General features: G+C 36.4%; 2 protein-coding genes across 6 annotated transcripts; both read left to right on the top strand.

Moving 5' to 3' along the window:
• The first annotated feature begins 8,714 nt into the window (after positions 1–8,714).
• LOC145133694 (uncharacterized) lies at positions 8,715–16,892 on the top strand. Of its 3 annotated transcripts, none has more exons than XM_079068638.1 (6): positions 8,715–8,929; positions 9,592–10,714; positions 14,774–15,207; positions 15,652–15,787; positions 15,887–16,020; positions 16,158–16,892. In XM_079068638.1, the coding sequence occupies exons 2-6, from the start codon at positions 9,925–9,927 to the stop codon at positions 16,272–16,274; spliced, it is 1,611 nt and encodes a 536-aa protein (XP_078924764.1). In that variant the 5' UTR covers positions 8,715–8,929; positions 9,592–9,924; the 3' UTR covers positions 16,275–16,892. The 3 variants fall into 3 exon arrangements, with proteins under 3 accessions (XP_078924764.1, XP_078924765.1, XP_078924763.1); XM_079068639.1 differs by having other exon boundaries at positions 14,771–15,207; positions 15,887–15,971; XM_079068637.1 differs by having other exon boundaries at positions 14,771–15,207.
• A 783-nt stretch (positions 16,893–17,675) lies between these two features.
• Positions 17,676–20,536, top strand: LOC145129029 (putative serine/threonine-protein kinase CST). 3 transcript variants are annotated; one of them, XR_013717246.1, is made up of 4 exons: positions 17,676–18,109; positions 18,857–19,085; positions 19,234–19,363; positions 19,534–20,533. XR_013717246.1 is itself a non-coding variant. In XM_079063786.1 (4 exons), exons 1-4 carry the CDS (start codon positions 17,810–17,812, stop codon positions 20,009–20,011), a joined length of 699 nt encoding a protein of 232 aa, XP_078919912.1. In that variant the 5' UTR covers positions 17,676–17,809; the 3' UTR covers positions 20,012–20,531. The 3 variants fall into 3 exon arrangements, 1 of the variants encoding a protein (XP_078919912.1); XM_079063786.1 differs by lacking the exon at positions 18,857–19,085 and having other exon boundaries at positions 19,534–19,664; positions 19,874–20,531; XR_013717245.1 differs by having other exon boundaries at positions 18,857–19,363; positions 19,534–20,536.
• Positions 20,537–26,650: the final 6,114 nt, after the last annotated feature.

Below are 26,650 nucleotides of genomic sequence, written 5' to 3'. Positions count from 1 at the left end.
TTCATAGTCGATTCCTTCTTGTTGTGAATATCCTTTAACAACAAGTCTGGCTTTGTTTCGAACAATGTTTCCATCTTTGTCGGTCTTATTTTTGAAAATTCATTTTAACCCGACAATCGAAACATTTTCAGGTTTAGGAATTAATCTCCAAACCTTGTTTCGTTCTAATTCAGACAATTCAGATTGCATAGCAACAACCCAATCTGAATGTTCCATTGCAACCTTAATTGTTTTGGGTTCAATTTTAGATATGAAAACATTGAACATGCAAAATTCTTGATGAGTATTCAATACCTCATTCTTTGCACGAATTTGAGCTCTTGTTAAAACTCCCTCTTGTGGATTCCCAATTACTAGATCCTTCAGATGATCTCTTGTCCATTTTTCTATTGGTGGATATGCTGGATCAAATTCCAAAGGAGCATCTTCGTATATATTATCATTCTCAGAACCTGCAATCGAATAAACATCATCAAAATCATTATTATTTGCAATATTTTCTATATGCTCCCCCTCAACTCTAGGCTCCCCCTCAACATTAGCATTCAATCTTTCTTTCTCCCCCTCGAAAGAATGCACTTTGTCATTTAAAGTATTGAATCCAAGTGCTCCCCCTCCACTGGATTATTTTGCATACTTTCGCCTTCTTGAGGAGTTGATGTTGATTCATCAGTAAATTTCACAAATTCTGGTATGTTATTATCAGGAGCATGAATTTCAGCATCGATTGCATGATCTGAAATACCAAAAATCAAATCATAATCAATATCATCCATTTGTAAAGATTCGGTTTCAACTTGTGTGTCTTGTAAAATTGGATGATTTGCAAATTTATGCTCATTTTGTTTAACATAGTAATCATCAAATGTGAGATTGAAAGTTTCTTCCACTTTTCGTGTTCGCTTATTTAACACACGATATGCAACAGAATTGTGCGAATATCCAAGAAAAATCCCTTCATCAGCTTTTGCTTGAAATTTCGAAAGATGATCCTTGAGATTCATAATAAAGCACCTACATCCAAAAACATGAAAGAATTTCATATTAGGTTTACGATTATTCAGAATTTCGTATGGTGTAATATTAAAACGCCTGTGTATGAAAGATCTGTTCTGAGTAAAACATGCAGTGGATATTGCCTCAGCCCAAAGATATTGAGGTAAATTCGCATATGCCAACATGGTTCTTGCTGCTTCGCATAGTGAGTGATTCCTTCGTTCTACAACACCATTTTGTTGTGGTGTGTATGGAGATGAGAAGTTATGCGAAATCCCTTTATCCACCAAAAATGAATCAAGAACATTGTTCTTAAATTCAGTTCCATGATCACTCTTGATTTTTCGAACAGTCTTCTTCAACGTTATTTCCATCTTTTTGATAAAATCAATCATGATTTGTGCAACTTCGGATTTAAGCCTGAGAAAATAAACCTATGTAAATCTAGAAAAATCATCAACAATAACTAAAATGTACCGTTTCTTGTTGAGAGTTGAAACAATCGAAGGACCACACAAATCAATATGTAAAAGTTTCAGAGGTGCGACAATTTTCGAATCTATTGTTATTGGATGTCCTTGTTTGTGTTGCTTGCCAACTTCACAAGCTGCACATAACGAATCATTGTCAAATTTAAGTACAGGTAAACCTCTTACCAGATCTTGTACCATAAGTTTATTAATGTTTCGAAAGTTGAGATGTGAAAGTCTTCGATGCCATAACCAGCTTAGATCAGATGTGGCTTTCGAAAGATGGCATACAACAGGTTTGCCTACAATAGGATTGATGTCCAGAGTGAACATGTCACCTTTCCTTTTGGATTTCAGTAATACTTCGTTTGTGTTGACATTCGAAATAATACTTCCTTCTTCGTTAAAAAGAACTTGATTGCCAGTGCCCACAACAAGTTGAGAAACACTTATCAAGTTATGTTGAAGACCTTCAACATATGCAACACGATTCACTGTGAATTATCCATTTGTGATCTTCCCATATCCTTTGACTTGACATTTTTAATTGTTCCCAAATTTTACTACTCCAGCATTTTTGAGACTTCGAAAATCTCGTAAATTCTCCTTCTTCCCAGTCATGTGACGAGAGCAACCACTATCAATATACCACTTGTTATCATATTGCTTGTCACTCAGTACCTGCAATCAGTGGAAAAATTTAGGTACCCAAGGCTTTTTGGGTGCTTGGAAATTAGATTTTAATTTCGAATGTAATGAAGAACTTTTAACCCAATCACAAACTTTGGTTTTGATACTATCAATTAAGTTCACTTCATCATCTAAAGGAACCGAAACATAAGTGTTTGATGGTTTCGAATGTGCACTGATACTTCCCTTCGAATTCTGAGTTTGAGAATGAACATTCTTTGCCTTTGAGACTGGTTTCCAAGCTTTGACTGAGATGTTCGAATCCTTAGAAGATGAACTTCCATTCGAAGAAGTATTCACATATTTTTCATATGCTTCATGAATTTGCTCCTTTCAATATGCATTCGACTGATACATCTTTCCTTTGCCTTCAAGCCAATGATCAATGTTCTTCCTTGAAGTTATTCCTTTTTCACGTGATGTTTTCAGAGTTTCTTTCTTCGTATGATTAGGAACATTTGGCTTTTGAGGAACAAAATGAACTTTGGGATTTGTTAGAAAAGAATAAGCATATGATGAATCACCTGTTGATTTAAAATTTTGTCTTTGAACAAATCCTTGATTTGGATTAGGTTTATTTGAAAATGCTCTTGATTTGTTAGTTTCAGAAACTTTCGAAAACTTTGGTTGCTTATTCACTTCAGACCTTGTATGAATTGATTGAGATGACTGTTGGGTTTTTGTTGAAAAATAGGAATTTTTAGCTTTGAAAACATTTTTGTTTGATTGTGATTCAGACATCTTTTGAGACTCAACATTTTGCCAAAATATTTTCTTTCTTGCTTGTCTTTTCGAAATGTTGTTTTCCTTCGAAAATTTGTCAATTTGATCCTTAAATTCCTTAGAATTTAGTTTAACAACTTTTTCAGTTTCTTTTTCAACAGGTTTTGAATTCTCTTTTTCAATTTTTGATTTTTCAACCCATTGTCTTTGTGGTTTTTGACGTTGAAATACATACGAATTCTTTGTTAAATTGTTTTCAACTATGCTTTGATTTGCGAAAAAACCTTCTTCAGTTGTTTTTGAATTGTCCTCCTCAACCAACTTCTTTAATTCTGGTTTGATATTCTCAACATTTCCAGTTGTGATGAAAACTTGATTTGGAAAAATGACATCATCTGCGCATTTGAAATTTGGATAAACCACTGTATTTGTTTCAAGATAATGTTCACCTTTTTCATTCATTACTTTTTCGAACTTTTGTGTATCACCATACACTTGATCAACAACTATTCGAGGAATTTCTTCTTCCTTTGAAGATTTCTTTTCTTTCGAAATTTTCTCTTCATCTTCATCATCACTATCATCAGTTTGGCTGTCTTTGAGATCCACGAAGTTCATTTCACAAACTTTCGAAGTTGAAGGTATATCAGTTTCATTTTCAACCATCAAATCCGTAACTTTTTCTTTCCCTTTAGATGTTGAAGTAACATTAACAATAGACAACTGAGAACAATCAACATCTTCAAGCTCACTAATTTCACTAATATTATCAGAATTATCTTCAATATCAGCAAAATTAGATTGAGAATCAGACGTTGAACTCTTAGTCTTTTTCAAAATTTAAATTTGTTCAGATTTAGTCAAAGTATCATTCACAATATTAACTAATTCATTCGCATCAAGACATTCATCAACTTTAACTATTCCATATCTATACTTATCATTCGGAACTTTGTTAAATTCAGCTATTTCTTTTTCACAGTCATACGAAATGTTATCTACCGAAGCTCTTTCATAAGCTAAAAATGGCAGCAATTTTCTATGTTGTTCTTTACTTATTTCACACGAATGATGTAGTTCAGTTAATTTCCCATACAATCTTTTAGCCGAATTACAGTAAATGTTTCTCTGGGCTAACAACAGTTTAGTTTCGCTAGACAAATTATCCCTATCAACCATGATATTTGTTATTTGAAGTTCTAAACAATCTATCTTAGTAATTTTCGAATCTAGTTTCTTCTGTGTCTCTAACAACTGCATAGACAGCTTCTTAGCCTCATTGCTAGCAGACACCACAATTGAATCAAAATAAGTAACAGTTTCATCGAAATATACTAATTCAGAATTATAAGCATGTACTGGAATATTGAAAGATTCAAGAATATTACGTACCTTTGTGGTCATCGGAGATTTGTCAGCAGCTTTTGATACGAAGCATTGTCCTCTCACTTCGAATTCCTCATCATCTGAATCCTCCTCTATTTTCGCATACATCGCTCCATGTGTCGGATTCTTCATCTCCTCATCGTCTGACCCGGATGACCAAATCTGATAAGTTCCATCTTCTTCTTGTTCACCATGAGCAACTAATGAAAGATTCTTTTCCTTCGCACGCACCTCCTCCAACTTTTCCACATAATACGCTTCATCCTTTGTCTTATTCTTTTTCTCATCTTTCTTCCTCAGCATGCAATCATTAGCTAAATGATTAGCCCCATTGCAGTAATGACAATCAATCCCAGCATCTCCCTTTAACTTCTTCTCTGTTTTACCCTCAACAAACTTCGTATCTTTCTTCTCTTCCTTTTTCTTCTCATCCCCAACACTTTTACTCACAAAATTTCCTTTTGTATCAGATGATTTTGTCTTCGGATTAAAAGGCTTTTTGAAGAACTTTTTCACACGATTGTTTGAATAGAAAGCAATCGCCTCATCATCTGAGTTCATGATGAACCCTTCGTCTTCATCTGAAACATCTTTCTCAGCTTCCCTTTCAGAGATCTTCGAAACCAAAGCTAGTGGACCTCCCAAACTTGCCTTCGATTCTTCAGCAATTTCATTCACTTCGCTTTCATGAGACTTCAGCTGATTGTACAAGTCATTCAAAGTTGACGTATCAAAGCTCTGTTGATTCTTAACCATCATGCTCACACTACGCCACTCCTTACGAAGACCCATAACAAATATTAAATTGAACTCCATGGCTGATCTGGTGATACCATATCGATTGCATCGATGGATTAATTCATTAAGACGATCATAGTAAACTTCAATCGTTTCACCATCTTTCTGTCTGAAGTCCTTCAGTTCCACTAAGCATTGCTTCACAGAGTTAACTTTTGTCTTCTCACTTCCCTGAAATTTCTCCTTGAGATTGTTCTAGATCTCCTTTGCTGTTGTACAACTCCTCACATAGTTGTAAACAACTGGAGGCAAAGCACCTCTTAGTTCTCTCACACATCTCTTCTCTAGCTTTTTCAGACAATCAGATTGATTCTCAACTTCGGAACTTCCAGAAGATGATCTAATTGGTTGAACATTCATTGGTGGATTGAGATTGCCAGAAATGCAATTCCACAGTTCTTCATCCAATCCATTGAGATAATCCTGCATACGATCAGCCCATTGATCGTAATACTCAGGAATTAGCATAGGAATTTTGGTGGATGATCCTAGAAGATGAGAAAATGAAGTCATGGAATTAAGATTGAAAGACGCCATTGATGTACGGAATAATTCCTTGAGAATTTTTGAAGAAACTTTGAGAATTTGACAACAAACTATATGATTCAAATCAGAATCACTAGCAGAACACTCAATTCAATGATTCAAGTGCAGAATCGAATCACAGACTTAGATCCAATGAATTTTTCACTTTCAAAAAATGCGGAATTTCTTAAACCAAAAAGTTGATTTAAAAACTTTTGAAGAGATGAAAATCAGATCAAAGATATGATTCCTTCTCTGATACCAATTGAAGAAACAATGAATCGAGTGATGAATTAATCAGAGTATGAATTCAAGTAATGATGTGAGATTTAGACACAGGATGTAAATATGATCTTGTTTCAGCTCTATTACGCTTTCAAGTTTTACAGAGTACAAGATGTAATTCTGTAAAAGACTTCGTTACTATGACCCTAGTAAGCACTCCTATTTATAGGAGAGGAAAGCGTACAAAAAATATACTAAGGACTAAGCGTTAAGCTTCGAATACAATGCCCTAGTAAAATAGATTACAAATATGTTCGAAAACACTAAAACATACTTCGACTAATTACAACACTTCGACTCTAACAAAACAAGAAGGATAGACAAGATACTAACTTTTTACCTTCAAAAGCTCTCCAAGATGAACTAGATGCAGGATCCAAAAGCTCTTTCCTGGATCAAAACTTGAACACCACATTCTTCTTCTTGTACACCCTCAAGAAAGGCCACCAAACACACTGTTAAGCTCAAATCTCACACTTCCTTGCAAAACTAGGGTTTTAGGATGAAATGAGGCTATGGAGGTTGATTAGGGTTTAGTCCAATGATATAAGGTTTCTTATATAGGGTAGGAACCCCGAAATTAGGGTTTTACTCTGAAGGGAGTATGCCCCGCGTACCCCTTAGTACGCCCGGCGTACTCACAAACCATCCGCGACCATGCAACATTCTACGCCCCGCGTTCTCAATGAGTACACCCCGTGTTCTCAATGAGTACGCCCCGCGTACTCATGGAACCCTTAAAACCCTAAACTTAACTTGGCTATAACTCCTTCGTTCTAAGTCCGTTTCCGACGAACTTTATATCCACGGAAAGGTGACGAGAAGCCCTACACTTCTAACAACTCACCCTTGCCTAAAAAATTCCCGAACAAGAACCCAAAATCCATAAAAAATCGAGATATCAAATTACGATTATACCCTTGGCCTCCGAAGACACAATCGAACACTTGGATCACTTATATCATGACACCCACATCCGAAATGGGCCAAATCCTTCCTTTACCAAGGCCCTAATCCCCATAACCACTGATGATTGGGCCGCAGCCCCAAGCAACGAAGCAAATCCAAAACCGAGTGTTACAGATTAACCAATATGGGTTCGATTCGGTTCGGGATTTAATCAGTTCGGTTCGGTTATTACCCGAATAACATGTACAAGATGATTAAGGACCTAATATAACAAAAAAACCGAATAAACAATATTAGGATTCTATAACCCGAATAATATAATAACAATGTACTTTTATACATCAACATAAAACATTCAATGACTAACATAACACAATAACACATTGAAAGAATAGCATTTACATAGTAGATTAACATAATGAGAATTAATTGCTTACTTGAGTTTCTTGAGTTGCAGCCCAATTTTCCATGACTAGACAAAGTAGGAATTCGTGAATCGATAGAGGTAATAGGAAGGGTCGATTTTTGAAAGTCTGAAACAAGAGGAATGATCGACAAAATTGATTTCGATTTTGGCAATAGTTGAGAAGATTGGTCGTTTTTGAAACGACAAGGACGCACGTAGGTTTTTTTTGTATTATGAACGATGATGACAGAAGTGTAAATCGTGATTTTGATTTTTTTCGATCAGAGAAAGGGGACGAGGAATGCTTATTCGGGTCAGGTATTTAGAACCGAATAAGCTCTTATTTGGGTAACCCGAACCGACTAACCCGAGAACCGAATAAGCATAATATGAATACCCGAAACCTGAATCGAATTGCTTATTCGGGCCTAATTCGGTTCGGTTCGGTTCGGGTTTTCGGGCCAAATTATCATCCCTACCCACGCCACACCTATATATCTATGACCTTTTGACAATATCAATCCCTATAGCCTTTATTTTCTTATTTTAACCACTAACAAATCTAGTTTTTTTATTCAACTTTTAAAGTTTAGGATTTGGCACCAAATTATCTACATTTTAGCAAGAGTCCTAAATATTTTGATTTTCAGCACCCAAGTTTGACTAACATTTAAAATTTAGGCCCTTTTAAATTATTTTCTATTTCTAAGTCCCAATTAACTTTTTTCTTTAAATATTTGATCTAAACCTTTTACTAGTTCATTTACTTATTATATACATTTTATTATTATTTTATTTACTTTCAATATTTTTTCTTTTCACTAAAAAAAACCAAAAATTTCTAGGCCCTGAATACGAATGTTACATTTAAACATCCCACCATTATAAAATTCCATTGAAAACAATGTGAGATTTGTTCGCGCTCAACACAAAATAAGAAGAAAGAAGTTAGTAACTTTGTGTTTTGAAATTGAATTTAAATAACACCCATGTACTTAACTACTTACCGTATATCATTTTGGTTTCAAAGTGTTGATTCAATAGTTGAATGGTTCACATTTGAAACACCATTCTTTTCAAAAATGTCGAGTCGATGAACAATGATGGTGCTTTGGTTAGGGTTTTCTATGGTTAATGAGGAGAATGGAGATATATGAACAAGCAACTGCAAAATAAGGATTATAATTGTGATTGTAGGTAGAATCTATTTCCATTATGACAGTAATGTTAAGGAGTTGATGCATATATTAAATGAAAAAAGTACATAACCTCATTTAAGAGGCATGTGGGAAGGGTTAACATATGTTTATAATGGGGTACGTTTAGGTAGATGGACCAGATCCATAATAAAAATAGGACAAAATACTATTCATAATTTGAAGGTTATGGTCAAGTACCCAAAGAAAAAATAGACAAACCATGAGGACCAAAATTTGCAATTTTCTAAAAAAAATGCCTAGAAAATAAAAATAAAACACATATAAAATAAAAGGTTAAAAGTAAATAAATATAAAGCAACGGTTACAACTATGTTCATAGGCAGTTGATTGTCTCCAGCGAAAGTGGCGACGAAATGCATCACAGTGAAGCAGGGTGCCTGAAAGTCAAGTCTGAGTCCGAGACAAAATTTGAAGCGATAGAAATGGGTTCTTACAGCGTCTGCGTCCATCCTCTATGATCGAATCGCACGTCGGAGCAGCTTCTCCATGAAAAACTCTGCAACTCTCTACAGGCACTTTAGGTTCGTCTAATTCCTACCCGCCATACCCGCGTATGCAGTATGCTTATTTGTTTGTGTACTTTGATTGTGCCAATTTATCTGTCTACAAATGCTTGTAATTGGAAACCCTAGGTCTAGTATCATAAACGCCTTCTTGTGTTTTGAGAGAAGACAACGACAGAGAAGGACAAAGAACTGAGAAAATATGTGTCGAAAGTTAGATGACCTTAGGGCCATTATGTTGTAGTTCAGGGGTCAAAATGGAAATTTGTGTTGGCAAATCTGACTTAGTGTACTACTTTACTAGCCATTCGATCTTTGTGGTTTCACATATCCAATCCGTGACTAAATATCTTCTTGAAAAGTTTTGCATGTTCGTTGAAAATTCCATCTTTTTCTCTTTATGGATTTTACTTTGTATGCTGTTTTGTCTCAAATGCTTCATTCCTTAAATGATTCAAATATAGAGATTTTAGGGAATCAAAGACACAAAGAACATCAATTTATTTGGATGGTCAAAGTTAGCTCCAGTATCCAGGGCACCAATCATCTCCAGCTTTAGACTTAAGAATCTTTCTTGCACTACAAACTGGAATCTTGGAACTCCAAAAAGCATGGAATACTTTTCCACTGCTGTTATATTTCTCATTACTGTATTTGGTGTTGTTTTTTATTATTTACAGAAACAACAGGAGGAAGATGATGGTGAGCAGAAGAATTCATCCCTGTCATCATCATCGGATCAACAACAATCCCTACATGAAGAAGGAGTTGATCAGAGGAAAGATTGATACTTATCATGGTCACCGAGTAAACCATGTCGATGTTTTTCACTTGCTGAAATCAAATTGGCCACCAATGATTTCGATGATGCATTTGTAATCGGAAAGGGCGGGTTTGGGAATGTATACAAAGGTAAGATTAACTGTGGGGAAGAAGGAATTGATGTTGCCATTAAGAGGTTGAATCTTGAATATTCGAGTCAAGGGGCAACCGAGTTCCGGGCAGAGATTGAGATGCTTTCCAAGTTTCGCCATAGTCACATCGTCTCTCTTTTAGGATACCATGAAGGATCCGATAAAAGAGAAATGATCATTGTTTATGAATACATGCCGAATGGAAGTCTTGAGGATCATCTGCACAAAAGAAGACCTAATGGAAGTAATTGTTCTCTGCTGACATGGGCCCAGAGGCTCCATATTTGCATAGGTGCTGCTCGCGGTTTGGACTACCTCCATACAGGTACAAGTGTGCAATCAAGAGTCATACACCGTGACATCAAGAGCTCAAACATCTTGCTGGATGAGAATTTGGCAGCTAAAATTTCGGACTTTGGTTTGTCAAGGATTGGCCCAGCAAATCAGTCAGGAACTACTAATGTTTATACCGATTTCATAAAAGGCACGTTTGGGTACATGGATGCTGAGTATTTTGCAACTCACAGACTTACACGAAAGTCTGATGTGTATGCATTTGGTGTGGTGTTACTGGAAGTGTTGTGTGGTAGGCCTGCCCTGGATTTCACATTAGATGAGGAGCAACACAGCCTGGCTGTATGGGCCAGAGACTGCATCGAAGAAGGTAAGATTGATCGAATCATTGATCCCAGTTTGAGGGGTCAAACCACAGCTAGTTGTCTGAATGAATTTGCACAAATTGCATATGAATGTATGCTTAGTTCTTCAAAGAATCGACCCACAATGACTAAGGTAGTGGCTCGGCTAGAATTTGTGTTGGCATTGGGGTCACAAAAACATGGGGGAGTGACAATTGCTGAAAAGGTGTGGGCGCTGTTCTCTATTCCAGGTAAACATGAACTCTTAGAAACTTAATCGTTAGACAAACCCATGGTTGTCCATTATATTGAATCCCATACAAGAAGTAAAACTATCTCAAATTACATGGATGACATGCTTGATGGATCCCACTTCTAACTATTTATGCATGTATATGTTTTCACATATCTATATATGTATATGCATGTACACATCTATATTCACATGTATGCACATATCTGTATCTGTATACTATTCTGTTTTGACCAAGAAAGAATACTAAAATTCTTCAACAATGGTTGAAGAAGACAGCTACAGCTCAATGACTAATGATCTGAACTCAAATGCTACAAATCTTTTGACTCTATGTCCAAAACAACTACAAAGTTACAAAATATAAATACATATCAGAACCAAAACCGACCAACACGGCTGGATCTAAAGATTGTGTACCATGTAACACCCTTCCGTGAGGGGTTAGCGAATACATAGTTTCTAGGAGAACAAAACCCCATAAATGTGTGACTAATATGCAAGAGATGGCGTGTGAAGCAGGAATTCTCAATGCATGTCTTGATTTACATCTTGAGAACGCAATTCTTTAAACTTTCCCATTGAGTTGACGCCTTAGAAATAGAGTTTAGGCCACACGCACCTGAAGTTTGATGTCCCTATCGAGTGATCTTACCAAGTAATCTTAAAAAGCAGGATCTTGAACTTCTTCCCACATAGCCATATTCAATTATGAGACCTTAGTATATCATTCATAAGATCAGTATTTTGCAGGCATATGATACTTCTCCAAGCATGTGGTAACGTACTCTCCTTATATATTGTGAGCTCCCTTAACGTTCGGCTGGATGATTATTTTTGACTGACTAGTTAGTATATTTCAAAAGGGTGATTTTTTTGTTTGTGTTAAATCAATTTCACCAAGACCATAAGAGCCATGATTTCTCGACTCTCATAGTTATCACTTTTGTAGTCCCATACACCTTTGTCCTTGGGAAGGCATAGATTTTTCCTAACAACGAGCAAGGTTTTCCTCTTCTTTGAATATCGTCCATAAAGTAAGTTGTCTCATCCTTCTTAATTACCGGCGAGTGTTACTTTGATAGTGGACATATAGTACTCGAGAACTAGAAAACACTATATCAATCAAGACGATCCTTTCCCATTTTTTAATGTTTCCGCTTGTGAATACGGAATATAAAGAGGTCTTTCTCTGTAGGCCTTCCTATTGCTTTCTCGATTGACATTTAAAGGCTCTCCTTTTAGCCTTTTTCTATCAACCAAATTTCTTCCCACTTAGTGAAAATTTCCTTTCTTAGAAGACCCAGGTGGTCCTTGATAGGAACCCATCCCATACTAGGTTCGTATCAAGCCATAACCCAGGTTTAGAACTCACTAAACCATCCCATACTAGGTTCATATGAAGCCATAACCCAAGTTTAGAGCTTACTCCCAAAAGTCAGCTTGTAGGAGGAGGGGACACCTAGACTTATAAGCCACCAACTTAATTTACTTTTGGCTTATGTGGGATCGTGACAATACCATACCACTCTGAATCATTGTTGGTCGAAATTGGAACCCCTCTTTTCGGGTCCAACCATACCAATCTGAGTCATTGTTGGTCAAAATTGGAACCCCTCTTTTCGGGTCCAAGACAACACTCCATAGGCTACCACTCCAAGTGTTGGAACCTCGAAAGATAGGGATCGCTCTAATACCAGTTGATACGAACCCATCCCATATTAGGTTTGTATCAAGCCACAAACCTAAGCGTAGAACTCTTAAAAGCCAACTTATAGGAGGGGACAACTAGACTTATAAGCCACCAACTTAATTTACTTTCGGCCGATATGGGATCATAACAATCCTCTCCCTTTCACTTCTCACCCATGACATTTCTTTCCTCAACCTCAAGTGCAATAACATCCTCAACAATTTGTTGGTTCATCCTCTGCTTTAACCTGTGCGCAAATAACAAAAGCAAACAATACAAGAGAAGAGAAGAAAGAAAACATATGAGAGACTTTTTTTGTTTGTATTTAAAAGCTGCTACTCTTTTAACCTAAGAACAAAAGGCTTTAAATAGCCTACAAATCATCCAACGTAAATAAACAAATCAATCTAAAACCTAGCGACCACCCCTAGAAAATAGGACACTCCTATGACTAAGTACGCCAATGTTCACTTGCAATGGACATGGACTTGGTCAAACATCTTTTATTCGACCATTAAATAAAACAAACTAAAAGACTAACTATTTGACTCATATACCCACTTTTGACTAAAGTCAGAGTTCAACCCAACACAATTGGCCTCATCATGCCCAAGGTGGTCGTGCTCTTCACCGCAAGATGATAGTGTGTAGGTAACCATCAACAAAATGGTTAATTGTGGGGGGAACCCCATGCCTAGCGAACTCAAATTTCTCAAATAATGCACATGCGAAGGACTCAATGAACAAATCTATCTATCCTAATGCGGGCAACTCCTCGTTCTTAAGGACATCCCAATCATTGTAGTATATCTCTTCCAACTTGTCTTTGATGGCGCTCCCTTGTCATGTTTCACCATTGTCAAGGCTAGCCAACAAACTTGACCTTTTGCGTCTCATCACATTCATATGATTCAAACATCTACTCCATCTCCATAAGCCACTTCATGGTTACCCTAGGTCAGAGCTTTCTTCAAATTTGGGTGGCTAACACTCATAATATCCTAAATGAGTAAACCTTCCCTATCATTGCCTTTGACTTTCACTCCCTTTTATTGTGGTGTCTCCCTAGTCCCTTTGTTTGCATGGTGGTGGACATTCACATTGGTTGTCTCCCTATATGTTACACACATCCTTATCCTCTATGAACTTGTCAATAAGCTCACGATTATTTGTTTGATTTCCTCCCTAATTAATCAAAGATCAGAGTCCCCTTCCATATTTGCTGCTCCATCCTCTTGAGGATGCACTCTCGCCTGACTTGGCTCTCATAAAATGCCCACATTCTTACTGTGAGTCCTTATCATACTTCCATGCTTAGTAATAATCCAATAATAACTCTTAGCTAGCAAAGATAACAATTAAAATGCTAAAATCGGATTTATTTTTAAAGATAGCATTCGTGCTGCGAGTCCTTACCATACTTCCACAATTTTGAACTTTTTCAGAGATGAAGTGTCGATCAATCTCTATGTTTTGTAAGGTCGCGGTGAACTGAATTTTTTGCTATGTTAATAGTAGGCTGATTATTGGTAAACTTTTTTTTAGATTCTCCATTTTTCATTCCAAGGTCCTTAAGTCTGTATACACATTCCTTGGCAACTTCCTAATGCAAGAGCTCAATACTTGGATTCAACACTGCTGCAAGGCACAAGAATTTGTTTCTTGCTCCTTTATTTAACAAAATTGATGCGGAGATAGGAGCAGTAACCTGCAATCAATTTTCGGTTTGCATTCTTCTCATCCCAGCTTGAATCAGTATAACTTGCCATCACAGATTTCATTCATATTCCCATGCTGAGAGTCATCTTGATGAGGTACCGTAGAATGCGATTGATCACCACACTAAGTGACATCACAGATTTTAGTCCTTCTGCTAACAATGCTTTATGCTTATAGAGTACGCAATGCTTATCATATTCGGGCATCATGAGTTTCTTGTGACCTTCGTGACGAACCACAGAGAAGACTTCACGGGGAGTTGATAGGGGACTTATTCTCAACCGTATAAATCCTTACTGAAGGGCCCTCATCTCATCTCCCTTTCATGGTTAATACTGAAATAGTTCAAGTTGTCTTCCTAATTTATATTTTACATGGTAAAGTAGAAGTATCTCTTTCATTTTACTAATACAAAAATTGTTTGTTTCATGTTTATCATTTGAAATTCAACTTATATGTTCAAAGTAGCATCCGGTCTCAACCAGTCATGATGTGATGAATTCTTAGGAATCACCTCGAGTGTGAAACAGTAATGACCGTTATATAACGATATTTGTGGCTTCTGTTAATATCATTCCTCCAGTTCTATCTCTATTGTCTCTCTTTGTTTCATTAAATTTATATAGTTTCATTTGGTTTCAGCAGTGCATGCTAAAAATTACAGAAGTAGACAAAAGTGGAGCAATGACAACAAAAGTAAACGGATCATACTAGGCAAAGCAATGACAGAAGAGAATAACAATGAAGGTAAAGATAATGGTATGACTTTAGTACATCCCACTAAGACAGCATCAGAGGGGAGCAATGAAAACATAAATAAAAGTGTGACAATGTTGAAGGAACAGTCATCAAGTAGTCAGATGGCGACACAGAAATTGATGATATTCACATTAGATGAGTTGTGGAGAGCCACCGGGAAATTCTTGCCACCACCAATTCTTGGAGTTTCGGATCGTGTGTCAGTCTATAAAGGGTGGGTGACTAGTGCATCATACACACCATCAGCATTTGATGTCCCAGAAGCCATCATGATCAAGAATTTAAACACAAATGTTGCTAAAAATCGCGATAAGTGGCAGGTTTGTTTGTTTTTTATAGTATATATATCAATGTGACTTTTTTAGTGAGGTCTATGATAGAACCAAATTATTTGAACATATACATTATGCAAATTTACTAGTTTGAGTCTAGAGCCAATATGCTAGCATTGCTATGTGTAGAAAAAAAAAACTATGTTACAGCATAGGAAAGTTGACACCAAGAATATGGTTGTTTGTGAAAATTATATCTCTCTCGGGAATAAAGATCACTTTTGACTCTGAAGTGTCAAATGAGTTGCTTTTTTAGTTTCAAAAAATCGTATATATTATTTTTCTTTTTCTTATGGAAATTATCACTACATTAAACTATAATGTTTTGAAAAGAAGTGTTACAAAGTGGTAAGATCATCTACTACCTAGCTTTAACAGACTGCACAAAGGAAGTAAAAATCAAATTGTTGATATCTTGTGTTTTCTTGACAGGCAGAAGTGGAATATATGGGAAAATTTAGCCACCCAAATGTTGTTAAACTCCTTGGATATGGATGGGGCAGTAATGAAATTCATCTTGTTTATGAATATTCAGAAAAAGGGAGCTTGTATATGCATCTCTTCGGCAGTAAGTATTTAAATCTACACCAATAAATATGGAAAAACGTTGTATATATCTGATAAGTCTAAGATAATATATATTTATTTCTTCAATTGGATTATGCAGAAGATGCAGAACCACTTCCATGGGACAAAAGGATTAAAATAGCCTTGGGAGCAGCTCAAGGCCTTGCTTTCATGCACACGGAAATGTATGTCATTTGCAGGGATGTGAGATCCTCAAACATTTTGTTAGACGGGGCAAGTAATTAAAAAACTAGATAAATTTACTCTAAACGTTTGTCAATGATTATGATTGATGTTTTTGGATTGCAATATTTTAGTTTATATCTTTAATATATCATAGCGATTTTTACATATACTGAATTGTGTTTCAGGAGTTCAATGCAAAGATCACAGATTTTGGAGAGGGAGGGTTTAATCCGGTCAGTGGAGAGTCTCCTACATCATACAACGACGGTTATGTGGCTCCTGAGTATCTAGCCACTGGGTAGTTCGCTGATCAAATTGGTTTTAGACCTTAAATCATCAATTAGGGTTTCTCAATCTTAAGGGTTACATTGACGAAGGCTATGATATTGCAACTAACTACAGGGTGGTTATATCTGAAGAGCGATGTTTATGGTTTTGGAGTGGTGATGCTAGAGATAGTTACAGGGTTACGTGCAGTTGGTTCTGGTAAGTATTATCAGCTACAGAGTTTGGTGGATTAGGCTAGACCTTACTTAACCAGTATAAAAAAACTACGAAAAATCATGGATCCACAGTTGAAACAAGTTTATCCATCGAAAGCTGCAATGAAAGTAGCTCAACTCATCATGACACTGACTACCGGCCTTCAATGGAGAAAGTGGTGGCACGGTTAGAGGAGATCAACTCAATTAAAATAATACCAGAGACGTGTTAAAAGGATAACACATGGCACTCTCACTCGATGAGCCTGCACCATGAACATAAGTTTGGTGATCGATCACCCATTATAAAGGTTTCGTAATTTATATTTTGGTTATAGGATCAATCTTGTATTAAAAAGTGATAGTCTTTTCAATTTTATTATTACAGATTGTGTATGTAATTGATTTTGATTAATATGCTCTATATGCTTTTGTTAATATTACAATGTATTACTCATCTGTTTAACTAGGATACTCTTTTGGTTAAGATGAGGTGTTGATCTAGATTTCACATTTTTTATTATGCATGATGGGTGAGAGTACAAAGTTGATATTTTATTTTGTATTATATGAAACTTTGGTTTAATTTGAATATTAGTAAATCTACCAAAAAACTAAATATTTTTATAAAATGTAAAATCATGACATACAAATTGTCTGTCGTAAATTTACAGCCCATAAAGATATGTCGTCTTTTGTTTATGACTGGCTTTCAACAACATATATTTATCTGTCATCTATACCCTTTGCGGTATGTCATTAAAGGCCTTTTTTTTGTAGTAGCGAGAATAGCGACAAATCTGACAACAAATAGATCGTCGTTGATTATAATATAGGTATATGAATTAGAAACATACAATTCTGAGGAAAATATCCATGATCTATACCTCTGTTTCTAGTAGTTAATCGAATATATGGTTTAATTGGAAAAATACATTCTAATGGTTATTTATATCGGTTATGTTTAATTTAATCTGTATGAGTGTTAGGTCTACGAATGAAGTTTGTTTGTTTGAGTGGGGTCGGTTTTGTGGTCATCACTCATCAGCAATGGAATAGGTTCTCCTTGACTTGGTGAACTCACAAAATGTATGTGGGTCTTTTTTTTTTTTAATTGTTGTGGGCACCACAAGTTCCAACCAAAGCTGACTAGCCAATCCTTATGCTTTCATATTTCCAATCCTTGACTTGGTATGCTCTTCAAAAGCTTTGCATATTCGTTAAATTTCCATCTCTTTTTTTCTTAATCTGTATTTCTGATGCTAGGTCTCAAATAGACGAAAGTGGAGCAATGATAACAGAAGTAAACAGACCATACTAGACAAATTAGCTGCCGCAACAAAGATACCTGTATCATGTTACTAGATCCCACTAAGCCAGAGCCAGAAGCAGAGGGGAGCAATATAAACATAAATAAAGGTCCTTTGAGCATTCAGATGGAGACACATAACTTGAAGGTTTTCACATTTGATGAGTTGCGGAAAGCCACCCGGAATTTCCGGCCATCAGCCATGGTTGGAGTTTCAGATGGTGAGTCAATCTATAAAGGGTGGGTGGATAGGGCATCATACAAACCATCAGTATCTGGAGTAGGGATAGCTGTCGCAATCAAGATTTTAAACACAAATAATGTCCAGAGTCTCAATGAGTGGCAGGTCTGTTTATCTATTATACCTTCGAATTTTGTTTCTTTTGGTTTGAATTTTCCCATGAAGGCCAGGTCTAACTTTGAACTTTGTCAAAACTTTTGAGTTTTGACTAGCTAACTTTCAGTGATTAGTCTATCCCTCTCTTTTCTTATGGGAGATATGTTAGAAAATGTGTGTGTGTGTGTGTGGTTTGGGGGGGGGGGGGGGGTTCAATTGCTTTTGTGATAACACTTTCAGATTAAAGTATTTCGATGGTATAACCGAAATATCCAATCAGATAAAACCCAGAAAGAGATGAAGAACAGAGAATGTGAATGTTATTATTCTTGTGTACCATATTCAAATGACCAAAAAACAGGATATAACTCCTTGTCCGAAAACTATCAATAACATGTCAATATGACAGTTACAAACTGCCACAAAACTGTCACTAAACTGCCCTAAACCGATACATGTTAGGGTTAAAACCATCAAGGTCAAAATTCTCAAATTCAGATTTCTATGCTTTTACTCAAATTCGGCTCAACTCCACGGGCTCTGCCCCTTGGACCCCGCCAGGGGTTGCCACCCCTTGGACCCCGCTACCAGAAGTGCTGCCCCCGGACCCCGTACTTTAAATTATAATAAACTCAAACAAATGTGCACTACACACAGTAGCGGACCTTGGTGGGGCATTTGGGGTCCCGGACCACTGCTCAATTTCCGGCACGCAGTGTAATTTTTTTTTATTTTTTTTTTGGTTTTTTCTATTAGGTGCACCCGCTTGAAGTACGAGGGACACGCCTACTAAAACAGTCTGCGTCCGCCACTGACTACACACCACCTTTACTTGTTCAATATTTATCAAGATTACATTGGTCAACAAATTAATCTTATTACACTTAAACAACATTGGTGACACAAATCACCAACAAGATATTGGTACAAAAGGAATTACCCATTCCAGACAAAGCGGTCATTTTCACAGAAGAGAAAAAACCTGGTCATTTTTATTAACAACCTCCTTCGTTAGCTTAGTTAATATTCCTTATAAAAAAAATGTTATTTTGGTTTATAGAAAGAGAGACATATTGTGTTATAACATTTTATCATTAATGTATTAAACGATATATTGTGTTTGCGTATGCCAGGCAGAAGTGACTCGGGGAAGGTTTAGTCATCCCAATCTTGTTAAACTCTTAGGATATTGTTCAGAAGACGGAAAGCTGCTCCTTGTACATGAATACATACCTAAAAGAAATTTCATAGACATTAGTCGACGTAAGTATTCCCTCTGATCCCAAAAACTAGACTCACACCTTTTGGCAGTAAACCAAAATTCCAGATTCAAGTTGCATATATTTTTTCCAAGTGAATTGGGTATCAACCATAGCATAACTTACAATTATGAGAGTAATTGTGTTTGTCTTGATTTATTTGGACATTTGCAGGCCATCCACTTCCATGGGATATAACTATGAAAATTGCTAATGGAGTAGCCAAAGGCCTTGCTTTCTTGCACACTCATGAGAGCTCCCCCACATTTAGGATTTTCAATGCTTCAAGTATTTTAGTGAATGAGGTATAATAATCATTGATCAAGTACATTTTTCTTAAGAAAGAAAGAAAGAATATGCCACTAAACACATAATCATAGTGGTAAAATAGCTATAAACTTGTGAACCACTACAATCATAGGGGTGCAAATAGATGCACATTTTAATCTAATTGGCCTTTTGAATCATCTTGATGAATCATCTTGAGTTAGTCATTTTGGGATTTTGGTGTTAGAATCATGAAGCGCAGCTCTATTTTGGATGGGCATCGTTAGGCCAGATACATGGAGCATTGCCTATCTTAATGAGCAATGCACTCACCAGTCGTTACAACCCTGCTGAGTATATGGTTGCAGATGAGTTTGGTGACTAGGGTTATATATTCCAAGTGGTTGTGCTATCCATTGTTGGTGTCTTAATTTTGTCTAGAGTCTCACATGTTCATAAGATTTGGATCGAAATATTTGAAAGTGAAGTGCCTTGCAACTACAGGTCACTGGTATATTGAAAGTGATGTCTATGCCTTTGGAGTGATGATGTTGGATATGATAGGAGGTTTAGTCTCTCTTCATGACAAGAGGTGCTCCTCACCCCAGAGTTTACTGGAGTGGGCTAGGTTCACCTTATCCGATAAGGGAAAACTACAAAAATTCATGGACCCATGGTTGGAACAAGGAAACCCTTCAAAAGGAGCCTGCAAAACAGCTGACCTCATCCTAAGTTGTCTCCAAATCACCCCCGGAGATCGCCCTTCAATGCAAGAAATTGTGGTGAGCTTAGAAGGGATTAATGCCATGGAGATGTAGTTTTTGTTAATTGTTATATATCACTACAAAAGGATAATATATATAATGATCGGGTTGATAACATCATGTTATTTTCGTAATTATAAAAGAATTCACAATATTAGACAGTCATTAAACATTTTTCAACTCCATCTTTTTGTTGAAACATTTAAATTAGTTTTCAAGTAAAAATTGGAATACCATTAGATATGCAAGTATCAAACTTGAGGTATGCAGTTTAAGCCGATCTCCACATGCCTACGATAGCAAAACTATATGATTTATGAGATTGAAATTTAATCTCTGTAACTTAAAGGACATGAGTCTAATTTTACACGCATGTATAGGCCAGTCAAATACCATATCTAAAAAACACGACAGTTCATCTTAGCCTATTTGCACAATAATAGAGAATTCCATTATTGAAATCACTACAAAAAATCACGTCAATAGTGGCGACTTCCACTATTAGCGGCAACACTCGATATTGTCGCCGCCAATAGTGGAAGTCGCCGCTATTGGTGTCGCTGCTAATGCCTGTAAACCACGATCCGCATCAAAACTTTTTGTGAAACTCTGTCTGTTCGATCTGTCTACAATCCAAGGTCCAGTGTCGTCCGTGTCGTGTAAATCAATAGCAGCGACAGTGTCGCCGCTAATAATCGAAAAAAACCCGCGATATTTTCCATATTTTGCTGTCGCCGCTGTTTCCTAATTGCCGCCGCTATTGATCTAGCGTCACCGCTACTGAACACAGCGACTACCGTCTTCCTTCTTATTTTGTTTCACTTTTGTTCCTCCCGTTTTTCCTCAAATTCTCAACTGATTCAGGCTAACTAAGGTGAAATTCCTTGCTAATTTCTCTTTCTCTTTCTCTTGTAAGGTTGATTTCCAGTTTATAGTTGAGTTAATTGCAAAAAATCTTTGAGTTCCTTGCTCATTCCAGTTTATAAGGATAGACTACCACCACCATCGCACCACCTTGTTGATTTCCGGCCACCATAGGTTCCTTCCTATGTTAATTTCAAGATTATTTACAAAATTTGTGTATTTGTGTCTATTATGTGAAATTTGCCATATGTGTGTATATTTGGTATATATTTATGTGTATTTCATGGTATATGTATGTGATGTTGGGTTTTCTACGCATCAAATACACTCTAAACTAAGTAGCGGAAAAATTGAAACTACGATATACCTAAGTGTACATGCAACCTATGGATCTATGGTTTCATGTTAATTACATCTACCCTAGAAAATAAAATACAAAGAAGAAAAACATACCACTTATGTAGTCCTTGATCTCCATGCTTGAGATCTTGATCCTCCATGAAGGTGCTTGGATGAGAGGACCCAAAGCAGAATCCCTCTAATGGTATCACACCCAATGACACCAAAGAGTGGAATAAAAATAACTAGGAGAAGGGTCAATTTCACAAACCCTAAGAGGGTTAGAAATCCTCCCTAAGAGGGGAAGGAAGAAAGGTTGGTGAAACTTCATGCCAAGGTGCAAGGAAGAATGAAATCCCTAAGGTCCTCTTTATAACCTTGGATCCCTTCCTAGGTTTTGTACTCCTTCTCATGTGGGATGGAATACCTACAACGAAATTTCAATCCTTTTCCCATGGGGGATGGAGTGATTTTCATCCAACACTAATTCCATAAGGGTTCTGGAACCTGATTAACCAACTATCGATTAATGAATATTCAATCCTTTGATTAATTAAACTATTAATTAATTCCCAAAATATATTTCCAATTAGTTTCTAATTAATTATTAACCATAATAATTAATAAACCAATTTCTCCTTTATTTATTCTAATCAATTTAGGTCTTGAGGGCAACCCAAAAGGACCCTGTTACTATTAGAAATATTACCAATAGTTAATGACCTTGGACACTCTCTTCAACAGTCTCCCACTTGGACAAGTCATCAACTATACGAGGTCCAATACTTTATGGTATTAAAACTACTTTACATATACAACAGAAAATATAGGATTTTCTGGGTGAAAACACTTACCTTTTAAAGAAATAAATGACAGAGTTATTTAACAAAAACACTTATGAACTCACCAACTTAATTGTTTACATTCTTTTCAAAACTACTTGTATTATCAGGAAATCGGTAAACAGGTAACCACAAGTTTTGAGGAAGACAGAGTTCTATATAATTATGTCTTTTAATTATAGTTTTTGGTGTCAAATATACAATGATTTGAACACGAATGTAAAGTTATATTTTATCAATGTAATAATTGTTGTTGCTTTGATTACTATTCTACATTGTTGTGATACGGAACATGACGTCCTCCGCCCCCAAACGTTTCCGCCGTTCAGGTTTGGGGGTGTGACAGATTGGTATCGGAGCTTTGTTTATAGTGAACTAAGAATATCAACCCATAAAAGATATACAACTATAAATACAATGGGTCTATAACACTCTGACCAAGAGTTATAATTTTAAATATAATAATATTTTTATAAAAGTATAATTGCATACATGTATACTAGAACAAGTATCACAAGAAGAACAAAACAAAAGTGTTTGGATGTTGAACACTACAGTCAAAACTAAACAGTTATGTAATCATATCTGAGATAAATATAGCCTGATCAACTATATTTATTTGAGATACGACCAACATGTGTTTGGGAGTGATTGTGGTGTGGAAACAAGTCTAAAACTTACCAACTCCATATACAAAGGAATACTAGAACCAAACATAAAGTTTAAAATACTATAGGAGTATTTTATGATACTATACAATAACAACAAGTATAGAAACTTATCAACTTCGTATACCAAGAAACTCTTACATAAAGTTAAAATACTATAGGAGTATTTTAAAGTACTATAAATAACATATGTGAGAACTAAAAGACCCTTACTGGGAGGTCTATAATTGTTGAATGTATACACTAAAGTTATAGTTATATATACGAGGTCCAATATTTCTCCAATAATCAACAGAGAGTTAGCCATCCAATGCAACTATCGAACTCTAGATCTAATCAAGATTCAACCCTTATATAAGTGATCAATTGTCCCTTCGTTCTATTATATATGTATGAACTCGAGACATGGATAATGGTCAATATCAGAATTCAAGATTATGTTTCTTGATATAGATTTGTGACGACTGCATCTGAATACTTAATTGAACACATCTATTTTAGTCAGGGATTGGCCAAACACTTTAGATGTCAGCACCAAATCATCGAGGGGCCCATGGACATACCCTTTATGTCTAGTTCATCATGTCATACATGGACATACCATTTATGACTACCAGTTACGAATAGCATTGGAGTAGACCAATGCATATCAGAATCATAAAGAAAACCCCCACATGCATCTAGGTTTGAAGAATAGAAGATATTATCGCCTTAGAGTTACTCGTGACTGTATCCATGAAGTAATCTCTAAGAATGGGTTGATCCAATACTAAAATCTCTATTAAGTACTCATGAGTATTAGCGCAATCTATATGCTATGTCCAATCACTATGGACAATCCACTAATGCTCATGACAATCTTGAATCACTACTTACTTCCAAGAGTATGACCGACTATGGACGTTTAAGTAAATTAATACTCGGGAAGTGGGTTCCAAACATGTAAAAAGAGAACATATTAATAAGCTAATTGAAATGACCGAACTCCATCATATATTAAGATCTCCACTTAATAATCGCCAAATCGAATTAATACTTATACCGCTTTAAGTTCTCAGGTTTAAAACAAACCAAACTAAGAGTGTTTAAGCCAATTAATTTGCAAATCTAATGCCTCTTGACTTTGTCTGACTACACTTGGTCAGTGACATTGGCTTATGGAATGGATCGACAATATTACCTTTCGATATGACTTATTGACTATGATGTCTTTACATTTGACTCACTATCAAATGTGATAGTACTTACTGAGTATTTGTCTTGTGAGCTTGTGTGACTTGGGATCCATACTGAAGGTAAGTTCACCCTTAAAGTCACAAAGAACCTCTAAAAGGACCATCGATGATTGATTTTTAACAAAGATGTCACTAATGAATCTCTTTTAGTCACATTGTTTTCTTTGCAATTTTTATAACTACAATTGTACTCTAAGTTAGCCAAATTCACTATGGTGTATTACTTGGTACTCTTCCAAGACAATACTTCACCATTCAATAAAAGCATGAATTCCGACTGCAAACAGAATCGTATTTATCAATATAGATTGGATATCCGAGATGGAGATGGTGTTTGAGGGCTACGACTACAACAACAGACAGAAGACCGTCCTCGCGGTCATACATGTGAACACTGAAGTATTAAGCTGGTGGAACTTGTTGGCTGATACTATACCAAAGGGAGAAGCCATTAAGACGTCATAGGAAGGCTGCCTGGAGCAATTAAAAATGCTATACTGCTCTGAACAAGATCTTCTGGAGATAAACAATGAATTCCAAAATCTAAAGAAGGGCAAGATGATTGTCAGTGAGTATGCTGCAACTTTTACTGAGAAGATGAAGCTAGTTCCTTATTTGGGTCCTACCAAACTCTCCAAGATAAACAAGTTTGGTAGTGGACTACCAGCGGATTTTGGTCCAACGGTGAAGCTAGCAACCACTCTAAAAGCATCCGTCTGGGAAGCTAATAATGTTGAGACCCGGATAAGAGAGAAGGGTATGGAGAGAGCTAAATCAGGAGAAAAGAGGAAGTTTGAAGGACCTTCAAGGTCCAATAAGAAGAGCAGATTTCAAAGATTGGCCTCAACGACAAGAAGTGTGGGGGTAACAATGAAGCGAAATTTGTGTGAGAAGTGTAAGAAGAAGCACTCTGGGAGATGTAATGAAGCAGTGACATGTTACAAATGTGGAAGGACTAGTCACCGTTCCAATGAGTGTACATTCAACAATAGGATGTGTTACGGATGCAGAGAAAATGGGCATATTTTGAAGGACTACCTAAAGAAGAAGGAAGCTGCAAAGCTAAATGTACCGCCAAAGCCAAAGGCGAGAGCATTCTAGATGACCCTGGAAGCAGAAAAGGAAGAAGCAGATGTCGCTTCAGGTACATTTCTAGTAAATGATTTGCCTGCCAATATTTTGTTTGATTCTTGTACATTTGGTAGAAGACTAGCACTGCATGTAGATAGACTAGATAATGCCTTAATAGCCGAGGTTGCTAGTGGCAAGTTTGTACCTGTTAGCGATTGCATGAAGAACATTGCCACTTACTTGAATAGGAATAAGTTCCACGAGGACTTATTTCCCATTAAGATAAACGGTTTCGACATAGTATTAGGAATGGTTTGGCTTAGTACGAACGATGTTGAGATACTATGTAGAAAGAATATGGTAAGAGTAAACCCTCATGGAAGAAAACCATTTATCGTATACGGGGACAAACGTCGAGTGAATGTTGGAATCATCTCGATGATGAAAACTAGGAAGTGTTAGGCCAAGGGATGTACATCATATCTGGCATTTGCGATCGATGAAGGAGAAAAAGTAGATTCAGAGAATACCACTGGTGTGTGACTTTCCGGAAGTATTTCCCGTAGATCTTCCTAGATTGCCTCCTAATAGACAAGTATAGTTCCGAATAGACTTGTTTCCAGGAACAACACCAATAGCAAAAGCACCATACCTATTAGCACCGACGGAGATGAAGGAGATCATGAAGCAACTTCAGGAGTTGTTGCACAAAGGTTTCTTTAGACCTATTTCGTCACCCTAGGGAGCTCTGGTGTTATTCGTGAAGAAGAAGGATGGAAGCATGAGAATGTGCATCGACTACAGAGAGATGAATAAAGCAACGGTGAAGAATAAATACCCACTGTTGATGTGAGTTAGAGATTGATTAAGAACACGTTTGAATCAGTAAAAGTTGTAAATGGACACGAGATCTAAATAAAATCTGTTTGGCTCTATTACATCTGAAGAGTACAAGAGAATATCAGAGTACAAAATGCAAATAACACTTAGTTCGTTCGTTACTCTACTCTATGTACTTACCCTATTTATAGGGTACAACAGACTCACAAAAAATTACAAGGAATAAACATTTAAGTGTCGAAAACTGAGATGCCTTGTAAATAGATAGAGTGACAAAACTATACAACCTTCGACACTTTACATACACAGACTACTTTCGACTTCTCACTATATACATTCAACCCAACAATCTCCCCCTTAGTGAGAAAAGTCGAAAACTAAGCAATCATCTTCATTGTCTG

Source organism: Lactuca virosa, chromosome 8, assembly GCF_052849685.1.
Source record: "Lactuca virosa cultivar CGN04683 chromosome 8, Lactuca_virosa_CGN04683_v6, whole genome shotgun sequence".
Classification (NCBI taxonomy): domain Eukaryota; kingdom Viridiplantae; phylum Streptophyta; class Magnoliopsida; order Asterales; family Asteraceae; genus Lactuca; species Lactuca virosa.
This window is presented reverse-complemented; position numbering and strand designations above follow the sequence as displayed.